The 13,261-nt window shown below is 39.5% G+C and overlaps 1 protein-coding gene across 1 annotated transcript in view; it reads right to left on the bottom strand.

The window, feature by feature from the left end:
• Positions 1 to 13,261, bottom strand: part of ryr2b (ryanodine receptor 2b (cardiac)) — an 81,879-nt gene that overhangs the window by 34,615 nt on the left and 34,003 nt on the right. The window contains exons 50-65 of the mRNA XM_050071469.1: positions 11,878 to 12,098; positions 11,244 to 11,334; positions 10,101 to 10,241; positions 8,515 to 8,678; positions 8,314 to 8,392; positions 6,926 to 7,015; positions 6,528 to 6,665; positions 6,311 to 6,388; positions 4,724 to 4,799; positions 4,462 to 4,585; positions 4,118 to 4,233; positions 3,682 to 3,758; positions 1,879 to 2,000; positions 1,633 to 1,682; positions 1,430 to 1,490; positions 553 to 800 (exon numbers count right to left, since the gene is read on the bottom strand). Of these exons, the coding sequence (XP_049927426.1) occupies positions 553 to 800; positions 1,430 to 1,490; positions 1,633 to 1,682; positions 1,879 to 2,000; positions 3,682 to 3,758; positions 4,118 to 4,233; positions 4,462 to 4,585; positions 4,724 to 4,799; positions 6,311 to 6,388; positions 6,528 to 6,665; positions 6,926 to 7,015; positions 8,314 to 8,392; positions 8,515 to 8,678; positions 10,101 to 10,241; positions 11,244 to 11,334; positions 11,878 to 12,098 (1,876 nt within the window). The remainder of the gene's footprint in view (positions 1 to 552; positions 801 to 1,429; positions 1,491 to 1,632; positions 1,683 to 1,878; positions 2,001 to 3,681; positions 3,759 to 4,117; positions 4,234 to 4,461; positions 4,586 to 4,723; positions 4,800 to 6,310; positions 6,389 to 6,527; positions 6,666 to 6,925; positions 7,016 to 8,313; positions 8,393 to 8,514; positions 8,679 to 10,100; positions 10,242 to 11,243; positions 11,335 to 11,877; positions 12,099 to 13,261) is intronic.

The raw sequence follows: 13,261 nt of genomic DNA on the forward strand, positions 1-13,261 counted from the left end.
AACATAACAGTAATAGATAACATTACCTTTCAGCTTCACTAGTTTATCAAATAGCTAATGATCATTTGTTGCTAACATCAGTCAAACCTTGTTACCGATTGCCACCTCTGTCAAGTTGATCTGAAAGTGAAACCTAGCATGTAAAATACCGATACGTAGCTACATCTGGCCTCTCCTTTGACACCCCTCATTTCGCTGTAGTGTTAGCCCCACCAAGCCCCTCAAGTTGACTGGATTAGTTCCTTAAGTATGTGACTGGCTGTCTGAATCTGTGTTTCTGAGAATGTCATTGGTAGACTGCAATTCAAGGCAAAAATGCTCACCCATGGCATCGGCTGCTTATTTTGCTAATGGTGTGTATTGTAGTATATGAAAACACCATATGGACATGTCAACAAGGTTAAAAACTCTCAAACTTTTCATTTGAAGAGGTCTTTAACAAACTGCCATTGTAACAGTGTATTTTAGGGAGCATTCTAAGGTGAATAATGTGTCGTACAAAAATTTGAGACATGCCTCTTTTATGGTGGTCGACATCAAGGTCGCCCTTACCTAGGAGGTCCAACCCATAGTTTTGGCTGCCAAGATGCTGGAAGAGGGAAGTGAGGGTGGGCAGGAGTATGGAGGTTGTGTAGCTGAGAACCTTGGCCACCCCCCTAGCCTGCTGACTCCTGCTCTGAGGCAAACAGACCAAGGTCACAGAAAGATTTTCTACGGTCATCTCCAGATCAGCTGCAGCTGCCTCGAAGAATGAATGCAGAAATGCTTGGACACACTCTGGGGCTGACTTCATCAGTGCCCTAAGACCAAAAGGTGAGAGAATGGCAGTTAATATTATATATATATATCTATCTATATATATATATATATATGTCTATATATATATATATGTAACTAACTAACTAACTAAAAAGAACTCAAAATAATAACAAATTTTCTCAAAATATTGAGAAACAATATTAAGTTATTTTACTTTTTTTTAATTGGCGAAAATGGGCTTCCATATGCATTTGTAATTAAATAAACAGTAGTTGATTTGTTTTCTGCAAAATTAGGCAATATTAAAGGCACAATTAGAAATCAAAAGTGTATCAAATTAAAAGGTAAAAGTGTTATGCAGTGTCTCTTTTGGCAGGCTAAAATAAAACCAGTCAAATGAACTAAATCAGTTGCTAATCTATCCTGCAGACAAGTCCAAATGACATCAATCTCTTCTGAGCCTAGATTCTACCTCTAGTGTCATGCTTCAGAGGCATTGTCCTCAGGGAGTAAAAGTGATATCAACCACAATTAGATAGCATCAGTGTATCAGTGGCTCAATTACACCAGTCATCTCATCCTCAGACATGGTGGTGTGACACTGATGTGACCGCAGGCAGAGCAGGGAGATCGATTCAGGCAGAGTAGGACAGTAGTGCCATCTAGCTACCTGGCATCAAGAGCCTGAGCCAAAACATGGAGGCAGCTCGCAACTGATGAGGCTTCGTTCCCTGGAAAAACACACACAAAATATGCATAACATGCATATACAAACAAGGCATTAGAATTTCTTAAACAGCAAACCAAGGAATCAGCTGTGAAAGAGAACAAGTGGGACAAACTGATGTCTGAATATTTCCACACCATCCTTACCAAAGAGTGAGATCCTGTGTCTTACTAGAGCTGCAAGCTTACAAAAGAGGCTGGATGTGAGGAGAAAAGACAAGTGAAGTAATGAGGAGTGGAAAAAAGGAATTACAGGACACGAAATCAGAAGAATGAGGGCTCTTCTGTTAAAGAAAAAAAAAAGCCTTAAATAAAACAGTTGAATTATTATGCAAAACATGTCTGAGGAATTGTCTCAGACTACTGTGTGTTTTGTTGGGGGTTGAAACACACCTTACAATCATCTCCTTTTCCTTTTTGGATGCGTGACTTCTATTACCACTTGAGCAGAGGGAAGTGGACAGGAAATACAGTCGGTGGCTCTTCACATATTGTTCCAAAAGAGGAAGGACAACCTGTTGATCGGAGTAATAGCCGGGTCACTTCATAAATCAGCATGTATTAATATATATATTCCCCATAAAATTTTGTCTGACTGACTTCTAAGTTTTATTTTTAAGTTTACATGCTGTTTGACAACATCACATACATTCTGTACCTGCTTGTCCCCGTGTTGTATTGAAGCTACATCACACTCACTGGGAAAAAATATCTCAAAGACACATGTTTTACGGCTGCACCATTACATCAGATTGATAACCCTGGAAGACTTGTTTATCACTTGTTTGTTCAACTTGTTTTCTTCACTCAGCTGATGTGAATGTCTTCAAGAGGTTCAGGGTACAAGCAGTACCTGCCTGTTTACAGGGTTCCTACAGCTGAAGACAAGACTTTTTATTGCCACTTTGAATTAAATTTAAGACCGATTTAACAATGACCCAAACTGAAGGGGAAGAAATAACACGAGTCAACAAAAATCATTACGACTTTATCTGTCTTGTGGCAGACAAGTGGGTAGAACAGGACTAGGAAGTACCTGGTGTTTGTTGGAAGGTTTTCTTGGCAGTTTTATATTTCTCACTCTGCATGTGGGATTCCTCAGCCTTGATCCCCACTGTGCATAGTATTAACCACTTTTTGCATAAAATGCACAGAGCCTCATATGCACTGCCTTGTTCCGGTTTCAAAATCTTGGTTTAATAGCCAATTTTTGTCTAATTTGCACTTCCCTATTTTGTCCGGGCAACAGTGGCAGCTAGCTAGCAGACAGTGGTTTGCTCTGAGTTTCTCTGCTGGACACAAAATATGAGGTTTTCTTTGTTCTACTATCCTGATCTGTGTGACGTTAGTGTGAGAGATATTTGGTGAATATTTTAAAAAAAAAATATATATATATAATATATATATATATATATATATATATATATGTTACAAATTAATTTTGACATCTTGCAATGCAACATCAGAAAAAAAACGATTCACAAAATCCTATTTCCCATCTTAGCATTTTAAGACTTCAGAAAGACAAGACATCTTTATACACATTGAGGCTTTTTTTTAAATTAATACATTTAGTGCATTTTAAGACTTTTTAAAGACCCGCAGGAACCTTGTGTTTAACATGAAACGTAATGATAGACCTCTCAAGGACCTGTTGAGAAAAGAGTATAACATTTTGTACTCCATTAGCTCCTCTTATAAAGCACTAGCAGTTCACAGACAGCCAGATGGACAGCCAGACAGACAGAGACGTGCGTGGTTGTGTGAGTGTGTGGTTGAGTGGGAGGTGTGGGGTGTAGAGACATGACTGTTCACGGTATTGGCCTACTGGGTCTGACTCAGTGGGTCCCATCAATGAAAAATAGACCCTTTTCATTCGCTGCCTCCTCGGAGGCAGAATTGTGTGGGAAGCTTTAATCAATGTCCTGATGGCAATCGACACGCCCACATGGATTTCCAAAATGGTTAAATAAATTACACAGCCATGAAAGGTTTTACTTAGAGGGGTTGCCCATAGCAACCACATAACAAAACTAATTAGATGACATAAATGAAATAAGAAAAAAGGCCAGGAAGAGGGAGGGAAAAAAATGGCATTGGAAAAGGGAAATTGGAAGGAGGCTAGATCAATGTCAGGTCTCATATCAGACAGACGATTTCAACTGTATTTAGATATGTATTTGATCTGAGGCAAACCTTGGGAAAAAAAATAATTGGTTGCTGGTGTGGAGCTCTCTCTCCTTTAGACATCTGTCCTCTGGCTTGCATCACCTCTGGGGAGAAAAACACAATGAAATACTAAATCAAAGACAAAGACTTAAGCAACCACAGTACTACAAAATAGAAAAATATTAATAATAAAAGTGTTTCTGGGTCATTTTTACATCAGACAAGTTCACATACCCAGGCATGCTGTGAGCCATTTTGCGATGGTTCACGTCAAAACTACCCTAAATCAGACTTGCTGAATGAAGACTCAAGAGACTGTTGCTCGTTGTTGATAAAATGTGAGGATTCAGTGAAATATTCAAAACCTTACACTGTCGGCTACATGGTGCACTCATACCTTTGGAATGCATTATGTAAAAAATTCTTTTATGTGTTTTTTTTTTTTTCATATGCATCATGTTACCCAGCTCCAACACGTGCTCTTGGGCATCCTCAGTGTGACACAGCAGCCGCTGAAGGAGACTGTAGCCAAAGCAGTTGGCTACGGCTGGAAAGTCCATCCCCACTGTCTTCCGATCCCTGCAGAGGGAGTGAAATCAAACAGGGATAATGATACACAACCGCTGGAAAAGACAGTGAGCTCTAACCTTAATTACTGTACAATCCGGACTATGTATTTTATTTTTCTAAATTGCCTGCATACCACTGTGAAATGAAAATGGAGCACCTCATTTGCTACCCACCTCTGCTACCCACCATACTGTATCACATTGCCCTTTTACAATCATACGCTCATTCTGCACTCACCTCCACACAGTGTAGCCGTTGAGCTGAAGGAACTTGAGGACATCCTGGGCTCTTTCTCTGAATTTAGTCTTCTCCTTGGCAGTCAGGGTATCATAGGGTACGAGCATTGAATGGCCACCCCCTCCTGAGAACAGAAATGGGTCAAGTACATTGCAATTTTGTTAACTGTTGTGCTCCCGCGGAGGAGAGGTGACGAGGCAAGAGGAGAGGAGAGGACTTCAGGAAATATTGTAGAATAGCTGTTGACACCATGTTATGGTACCTTTACTCTCAAGTTCTACTTTCTTCCTCTTAGCCCAGGCATTGTGGTAGTTTTCAGCCAACTGTTCTGCCATACCCTACAGAGAAAGACAAGAAAGAGAATAAAGTAAAATCTATTTACTACACTTTTCTGGCACAAGTATGCCAGAGATGCAGACACCAAGCCGGTTTAAATAATGGCCAAACATACCAGCTCCTCTCACTCCCTTTTTAAGCAGCAGACGGTGTCCTAATGGACCAGCAGGAGAGTCCAGGCCCTCTCCTCTAATAGGCAAACTACTTTTGTCAAGGAAATACATCAAGGAAAATGAGCCCTGTACCCCAAATATGATTACACAGCACTCCAAACATATTACCAATGGCAGATGATTTATCTCTCTAACGTGACTTCACTAGTGTCACTGAGTTGTGTAAGAAGACAATTATGCCTGTGCAGTTAGACTGCAACTGCCTTAAGCCGCTTATATGACATCTGACAACTCACATTTATGACTCTGTTTAAATACAAGGCATTAGGATTATTTAAATGTATCTGCCAACACAACAGCAACACTGGTAATTGGCCAGCATTAGCACCTCTGCAGATTGTTTGCCAGGATTAAAGGTCCAGTGTGTAGGATTTAGGAGGATATATAGGCAGAAATGGAACAGAATATAATAAGTGTGCTCTCTTTAGTGTATAATCACCTGAAAATGAGAAATGCTGTGTTTTTCTTACCTTAGATTGAGCCATTTATATATACATATGGAGCAGTTCCTCATCCACGGAGATCACAATGTTTTTACAGAAGCCCAGATGGACAAACCAAACACTGGCTCCAGATAGGGCCAGTTTTGGCGCCAGTCACGGTAATTAGAAGCTCCTCCGTGACAAGCAGCATCGGACATTTAATGTGAAACTGCTGTATTTACTGTTCTCCCAGTTTTAATCACCTGGTCCATTTGTTTTGAAGAGGAAGAGACCGCTGCGGATAATTCAGCTCCCGAAAAATGTCCCTAATGTCTGGATCTTAGGTTTCCAGAGAAAAAAAGGTGAGCACACATTAGCAGGTGTTGGGCTAAGGGCCTGGCTCCGACATGCCAAACAGCGTCACAGATTTGTAATTTGTAATGTGAGACTGCTTTTTGTTTTTACCAGTGTGTATCACCAGGTCTGTATGTTTTGGAGAGGAGGAGACCTCTGCAGATAATTTGGCTCCTGGTGACAAACCTCCTGAATGTCTGGATCAGAAATAAGGTGAGCACACATAGCAGGCACTTGGCCAGCACCCTGTACCAAACAATGCAGAAAAACACTGATTTGTATCCTTTTTTTTTTCTTTTTTTTGTAACCAGTTTTAATCACCCGGTCCATTTGTTTTGGAAAGAAGGAGACCTCTAGGGATAATTTGGCTACGGGTAAAAAAAAACTCCTGGACAATGAATGCTTAAGGAATTCTAATCAGGAGAAGTTTCAGCTGGTTGAAATCTGCAATCCTCACTGCTAGACGCCACTAAATCTCTCTAAATCTTACACACTGCTCCTCTAAAGTATAATGAATGTTGTACCTAATTCAATGGTGTATATAGTAGTAAAAAAAATACTTACACACTGATCCCATGATAAGGTGATGCTGCTCATGTCCAAAGGTTTGGGGCTGAAGGTTGATGCTCCTTCAAAGGACAGCTACAACAGAGAACAATTGGCTGATGACTCAATTAAATAAAGTCAGAAGAAGTTTAGTTGTGATCTAGATGACTTCTAAGAGAAAAGACAGGTTTGGTGCCCAGATGCTGAGTGAATGTGGTCTATAAAGCACACATACCTGTCCAGACTGAGATACTCTGTGTGTACAGGTATGTGTGCCAAATGCATCTGCTTCTTTGGTTCTCTCTATGGTCCATCCAAAGGCCAGCATACTCTTTATTGTTTCTTTAATGGCCCAGCGGTATGCCTCCTTCTCCTGGCAGACATATAAATAAACCCACATTTAAACCTAAACATGGCAGGTCATCAAAGGACAGCAGAAGAGCACAACATGCTCAAACTACTTTGATATTTCAAACACTTTATAAGAAGTCTGTTGTCCACTCCACACAGCAAAGACCATGAACCGAGGCACTTTAATCTTTTATATTAGTACACCACATTTGGTATGCAAGTGCCTCTGGGATTTCTCAGTTCACTGCTCTCTTTTTCTATCTTTTTGACTTCTCACTCTACCTTCTCAGCCAGAGCCCTGTATGGCTTGAGGAGAGGGTGAACCTTGGTGTTCTCGCATAGCTGCTCCCCGTGAACCCAGCCGTTGGCAAACTGACAGAGATAATACCCAGATTCGGTGAAAATCACACATTGAAAATATGCAGACATCAATATATTAGCTCAAGCACACAACACAGACAGATTTTTTGACACTGTCAATCGGACAAATTATGTTTTAAATGTATTCTTAAGTGGTTCAGGCCTGAACAGGATATCATACATCACCTCTACTTTGTCAACTTAAAAGGGAGAGTTTGGATCTTTTGAAGTGGGGTTGTATGAGGTACTTACACATAGTCAGTGTGTTACCTACAGTAGATGTCAGTTTGGAGAAGCAGGCAGGCAGTACCACCACAGAGGCCAAATAATGTACTGCTGTAGATGGGGGGGCAGTAGAAAAACGTATTTTAGCCATCTAAAAATATTAATATCAGTTCAAGCAAAGCTATATTTAGAGTATTTTCACAACTTTACCTTGCTGTCAAGCTGTTATATACATCTATGCTCTCTTCAAAGCCACCAGACTCCTGTGACAAAAACAGTAATTTTACCTCACACAAAACAGGAGTTGCTGGTCTAATGCTGCCTTGATCGGTTAACTTGTTTGTGTTGTTGTGTGACTTTGGTGAATCCGAACTACCCTTTAAGGGTGCTTTCAGACCTAGAGTTGTCTCTGGTCCAAATCAGGGACTAATTTGTTACAAAGTTGCATAATTGCCTAGAGTTAGTTCATGTTCTCACGGCAGCATTTACAGGCGGACCAGATAAAATGCCTTGTGCAAGAGGGCTGCTCTTGATTGGTCCATTGGTCCATGCGGGAAAAATCCAGGAAGTAAAAAAAAACGTTGAAGGCAAACCATACAGTTTGAAAACGAGGCGCGGCTCCAACTAGAAAACAATGTTTTGATGCATTGGATGTGCTGAATGTGCATATTAAGGCAATACGGGAGGAGGTGCACATTAATAATCCTCCAGGACTGTAACATGCTCATGTTTAAATTTAATGTGTAATGTGATTGCAGTTGGTTCAGATCAAGGTCGGAACACGTTCTCACCACAAATGAACCGCACCAGAGTTCGTTTGTAACCGGACCAAGACCACCTCTTCAAGAAGGTCTCAGTCTGGTTGTTTTGGTGGTACCCGAGTGTGCTGCTACCTCTGTCCATAGCAGTTCATTGCTTAGCTTCTGTGGTGATGCACCTGCCTGCCTGGGAGCATGCCGACCACCATCTTCTGTAGGTAATCGACTGACTAAGGATAAGTAACTCATATAACCAATCTTAAAATAGATCTGAACTAAACCTTTAATAGGCTGTTAAGATTTGAAGGATAATTATTGTGACATTACCTTGTCCAGTGACCACTTCTCATGAGTATGCTCTGCATACTTGTTCACAACAAACTCCAGTCTCTCTGGCACTGACACACTGGTGCAAGAAAAGAAATAATGCATCATGTAGCTCTATCCCACAGTAAACACATTCAGATAATACTGCTCTTCATTATTGGATAGATTTATCAGGAGTATAAAACCTGGTCAGTATCTTACCTGGAGGTATCTACAGGCTGCGGGTCAAAGTGTCCATCTGTGTCCATCGAGGCATTTCTCTCTGCACTTGACGAACAGCCTGAGTCCATTTGGTCAGGAGGCAGGGCCTTGGCCACTGCAGCCAGGCACTGGACACTCAGCTTAAATAACTGAGCCTCATAGGCCTACATAGAAATGTAGTGTAGGAGGAAGGAGAGAAGAAATGAGACAGCACAGGACACAATAGGACAGGGTCAGGGGAAGCTGGGCAATTAAATGGCAGAAATAATTCTGGAGTAAAATAAAGTGTGAACAAAGTTTGTAATTATTAATGTTAAACAGTCTGTGCTGTTCCATTATCTGTAAAACGAAGAAATAATACAAAAATGTTTGCCAGCATCCAAATTTTACAAGAATGCATTGTTCATTAATTTGTTGAACCAGTGTGTTAACATGACATTTTAAGTTATATACACAAATGAAAATATATTATTTGAACCAAATCTGGCATATTGCAGAGCTGACATCCTCTACATTTGGATTTTGGTCAAGCCTAGTTTTTGCAAAATATGTCCAACTTTGTTTGTCATTTAATTTTAATTTTAAATTTAAAAAAAAAAATTTAAATGCTGAGGAAACCAGCTTGTTCAATTCCAATTTAATAACACTGAATTTAATTATTTTGGATACAAAGACCTACCCGCGTTGCAGAAATAATTCGGCTGAGAGACCGTGTTGGAAACCTAAATAAGTGGTCAAGAAATACCATTTCTCAAATTGAATTCTAGCTGTTAATTCTCTCATCCTAACAAAAGAGAAGTTTGTTATTTACATTTGTTTAAAAAGTCTGGTTACCGCAGGAAAGAGTAACACAAGTGGTTGTAAACACAGTGAAAGTCAGCTGGGATAAAATCTAATTTATATAACCAGTTTTCCTTACAGTACAATTTTATTCAAATAAGTCTCCATAAGTTATTTTCCAGCTATAGCCACTCTACAATAAGCATCATAAAATAAATAGGGCAACTGAAACACTATACGCCCACACTATACTACACACACTAATATTTCTCTCAAGGGTTTCTTCTGTGCAGTGCTGACTCGGTTTCTGAGGCCGTTTGATGTGGGTCACAAGAGGGACGGAAATGATCTTATGAACTTAGCTCTTTGATGTTTTTCATGTTTCAGTCAGGTAAGTATCCGTCAGAAATATGCTGGCGCATGCATGCAGTCAACTGAGAAAACATTCAGTTATTGCTTATGTCTCTCACATTTCCAGCAACTCTGCGCAGTGGTGGGAGGTTTCGTACCAGGATATGAAAAATTTACTCTTAATCTCAAGTGTGTTGTATCTTCCTCCACTCAGCTTCTTCTACAAGTTTACTAAAGTAGAAAATCAAATACCGATTTTGCTGTTTGTCCTGAAATAAACTTCAAGGAGGGTGCAAAAAACGGAGGTGCTCAATCAGTGGTATTATCACACTGTCAAAAAATGAAACATTTATTCACTTTCTGCAGCTTTTTCGGTGCTTCACATAAATATTATACTAATTGTAAATACTTTTGACATGATTTTGAGACTGACACAGGTATTCAATATGGTTTACCGTCTTTGTCAAGGCCTTAAACACGCCCCAGAACAACTTTCTAGACAGGTGGAGCTCCTCTTCAGAGGCCAAACCCTGGTCACCCTGCGCTCCAGCTAGTGAATAGTACTTCCACCTCTGCTCGTAGTGACTGGTCAAGAGCTGGTGGATCAAAGGATTGATGCACAGTCAACAAATTGTATCATTTTAAAGGTATACTATGCAGGTATTGTCAGTTATTGTTTGTAACAGTTTCCCCAGCGAAAGTGGAATCCAATCCCAGCTAACTCTAACGCTATATGTGCGGGGTTTTTTAGGCACTGTGCCCCCAGTTTTCATAGCATCCTATTGCTGCTTACATCTGTCATCTGGTCACTTCCTTTTCATAAAGTCCCAGTTGTGCGCTGTGCCCAGGACAGACCCAAACACACTAAAAAAAGAAGAAAAAAACAGGCAGAGGACAGAGTCTCTGCAGACAAATGAAGCTCTAGCAAAAGTTCAGTCAGGAAGACAATACAGTACAGCTTAGGCTGTGATTGTTCTTTCTCACCCTGCCATTCACTCCATGCATGTATGCTTACTCTCTATCTCTAGCTGTCATTGTCCAGGACTGTCAATTGAGTCATCAGCTGGTCTACAGTGACACACTTTCTCCATTATCCTATCGTCTTACTGCTTCTCGTTTCAAATGTGGTTCTTTTTCTGCCTGTAGTTCTTTCATGCGGCACCCTGCACCTCCCCATCACCACCTAGTCTTCTCAGATTCATCAGCCTCGCCCACCTCATCAACCTCAGAGCAATCATCCACCATATCCTCGGTCAGTGTCTGGACTCCATGGGGGATTTAACTTGCTGCTGCTCAGATGTCCCAAAATCATGAAATCTCCCTCTGGTGTCGAAGCACCAAAAACTTCTGATAAATCTTAATCAGCACAAATCATCTGTTAATCCGTACACTCATATACTGTACTAAACATGATCTTTACTTTATTCATATGTGTCTCCTGATTAAATACACTTCTAGTTTGGCATAAGTGATGATTGAGAGGGACTGCTTTTGCTTGAGTCTGTTTTTTCAGAGAAAATCCTGCATAGTACACCTTTAACTTGGTGAACTAATATATTTTCACATACACTGTAGTAAACCAGGATTTGTTTATTCACCTTTAGGGGCATCTGACTGTAGTCTGTGAGATGGGGAACATCGAAGACAAGACGTAGGAGAAGAGGCTGCATCATAGATGGTCGGAGTTTACTGAGGACACCAGCGAGAGCAGAATTAGTCACCAACAAACACACACACACACACACACACACACACATAGACATACCAGATGAATGATGTTGTGACTGATTATAATGTCTCAGATGAGTATCACAAATAATTGAGAAGATGCCGTGGGCAAGATGTTAATTAACTTGTCAACATTTTGATTGACTTTGGTAAATTCCATCTAAATTGGGCAAAGACTGGCTTTACAGTGATTCATTAAATTTAATGAGTGGAAATAGGAGTGTGCTGATGTATCTGCATCAATTAACGATAATTTGTTGCCATTTCTCATTTTTCTTGTCAACATATGATATGGTCAAACAGCAAAAACACAGTCAGGTCAGTGGATACAGGAAGCTAATGGTGCAATAATTCATGAATTAAACATGGCAGACCACATAAGATGCAGCTCAATAACACTGTAACCATAACATGTATAATCTATCAGCGACTTGCTGAAAAATCAATATCCTATCTGCAGGCAGCAACAACTCTGCGGGTTGCTTCACCAACTAAAAGCACTACCTGCACACAGCCAACAAACAGTCTTCAATAGTGTCTCTCTGAGCCTTGGTCAAGCTAAGAGCCCTGGAGAGGCTGTAGATTGCCTGGATGAGAGAATCCACCAGGAGAGCATGGTCCTCTAGAGCACAGAAGAGAGCTGCACATTTGGTGAGCAGGGGAAGCACTGATGTACACAAGTATCTGTTGAGGGCCAGAGCCATGTCAGTAGATCCTAAGTCAGCCTGCAATGAAAGAGAGGTTACACTTACAAGAGTCAAGTTGACCAAGTGGAACTAAACAGACAAGATGGAGGGAGGAGGCAGCAACAGGAAATGTATGTATTTAAGTTAATAATAAATAAATACATTTACAAACACGCCTATGGAAAAAAAGAATCCCAATATAAATAATGAAATAAAAGTCCCCTGAAATACATAAAAGTAGTTCTGTGGGGGAAAAAAATACTTTAAAAAAAGATTTATTTATAAAACAATATTGACTCATTTATATTTACATGTATTTATATATTTATGGCTTTATGTATTTATTTTAGGGATTTATTTCACGGCCATTTTTATTTATTTTATAGGTATATTTGTTCATTTACTCATATATCTAAAATTTACTTAAATGGTATTTCATAGCAGTGAGGACCATGATCAGGAATGCAACCAATGTCTCCTCAGTTTAAAACTGAAAGATACATATATCAACCCTTTTAGACCTGAAGCGACATCACTTTTCTTGTGCTGCATTCATAAGACTTTTCCAAGTATTAAAACCTTTCAACCTTGAGAAAACTGGTGATTTTTTTTCAGAAACACAGGGAAAAGGGCAATGAGCAACTTGGTGAAGAAAAAAAAAAAAAAAAAAAAAAAGCCACAATTTGCAAAAATAATTAACAGATTTAGAAAATAATTTTTTAAAAAAAGGGAAAAAAGAAAAAAGCAAGGAAAAACTATATTAATAATAGTTATTATTAAATGTTAAAATTATGTTATCTTATACTTTCTAAACTTTTTTATGACTACTTTTATTTTTTTAATTTTCTATTTTTACTAACTTGTCGCTAATTTGCTCAGGTTTCAAAGGGTAAAGATAAAAGGTGAGAAATCAGCTTTTATCAGGAGGGATACATACTCTAAAGTTTCATGAAAATCAAAAGACATCTTTGTGAAGTGCACAAATATTTTTTTGATTTGAGAAAACCATGTTTGATTTAAGGTAGTGCACTTGATACATCAAATCATGTTAAACAGGATTTTTAACAATAACTAATGTTTTGATATGGTAAGGTCAATGCGAGGGACGGGAGGACAGTATATTTTTTATGGGTGATGGGGCACAGCTCGGATTAATACAAAGTCACAGGTCACTCCTACAGTGTCACACTGGATCTATCAAG

The sequence above is a fragment of the Epinephelus moara genome, chromosome 19 (assembly GCF_006386435.1).
Source record: "Epinephelus moara isolate mb chromosome 19, YSFRI_EMoa_1.0, whole genome shotgun sequence".
NCBI lineage: Eukaryota > Metazoa > Chordata > Actinopteri > Perciformes > Serranidae > Epinephelus > Epinephelus moara.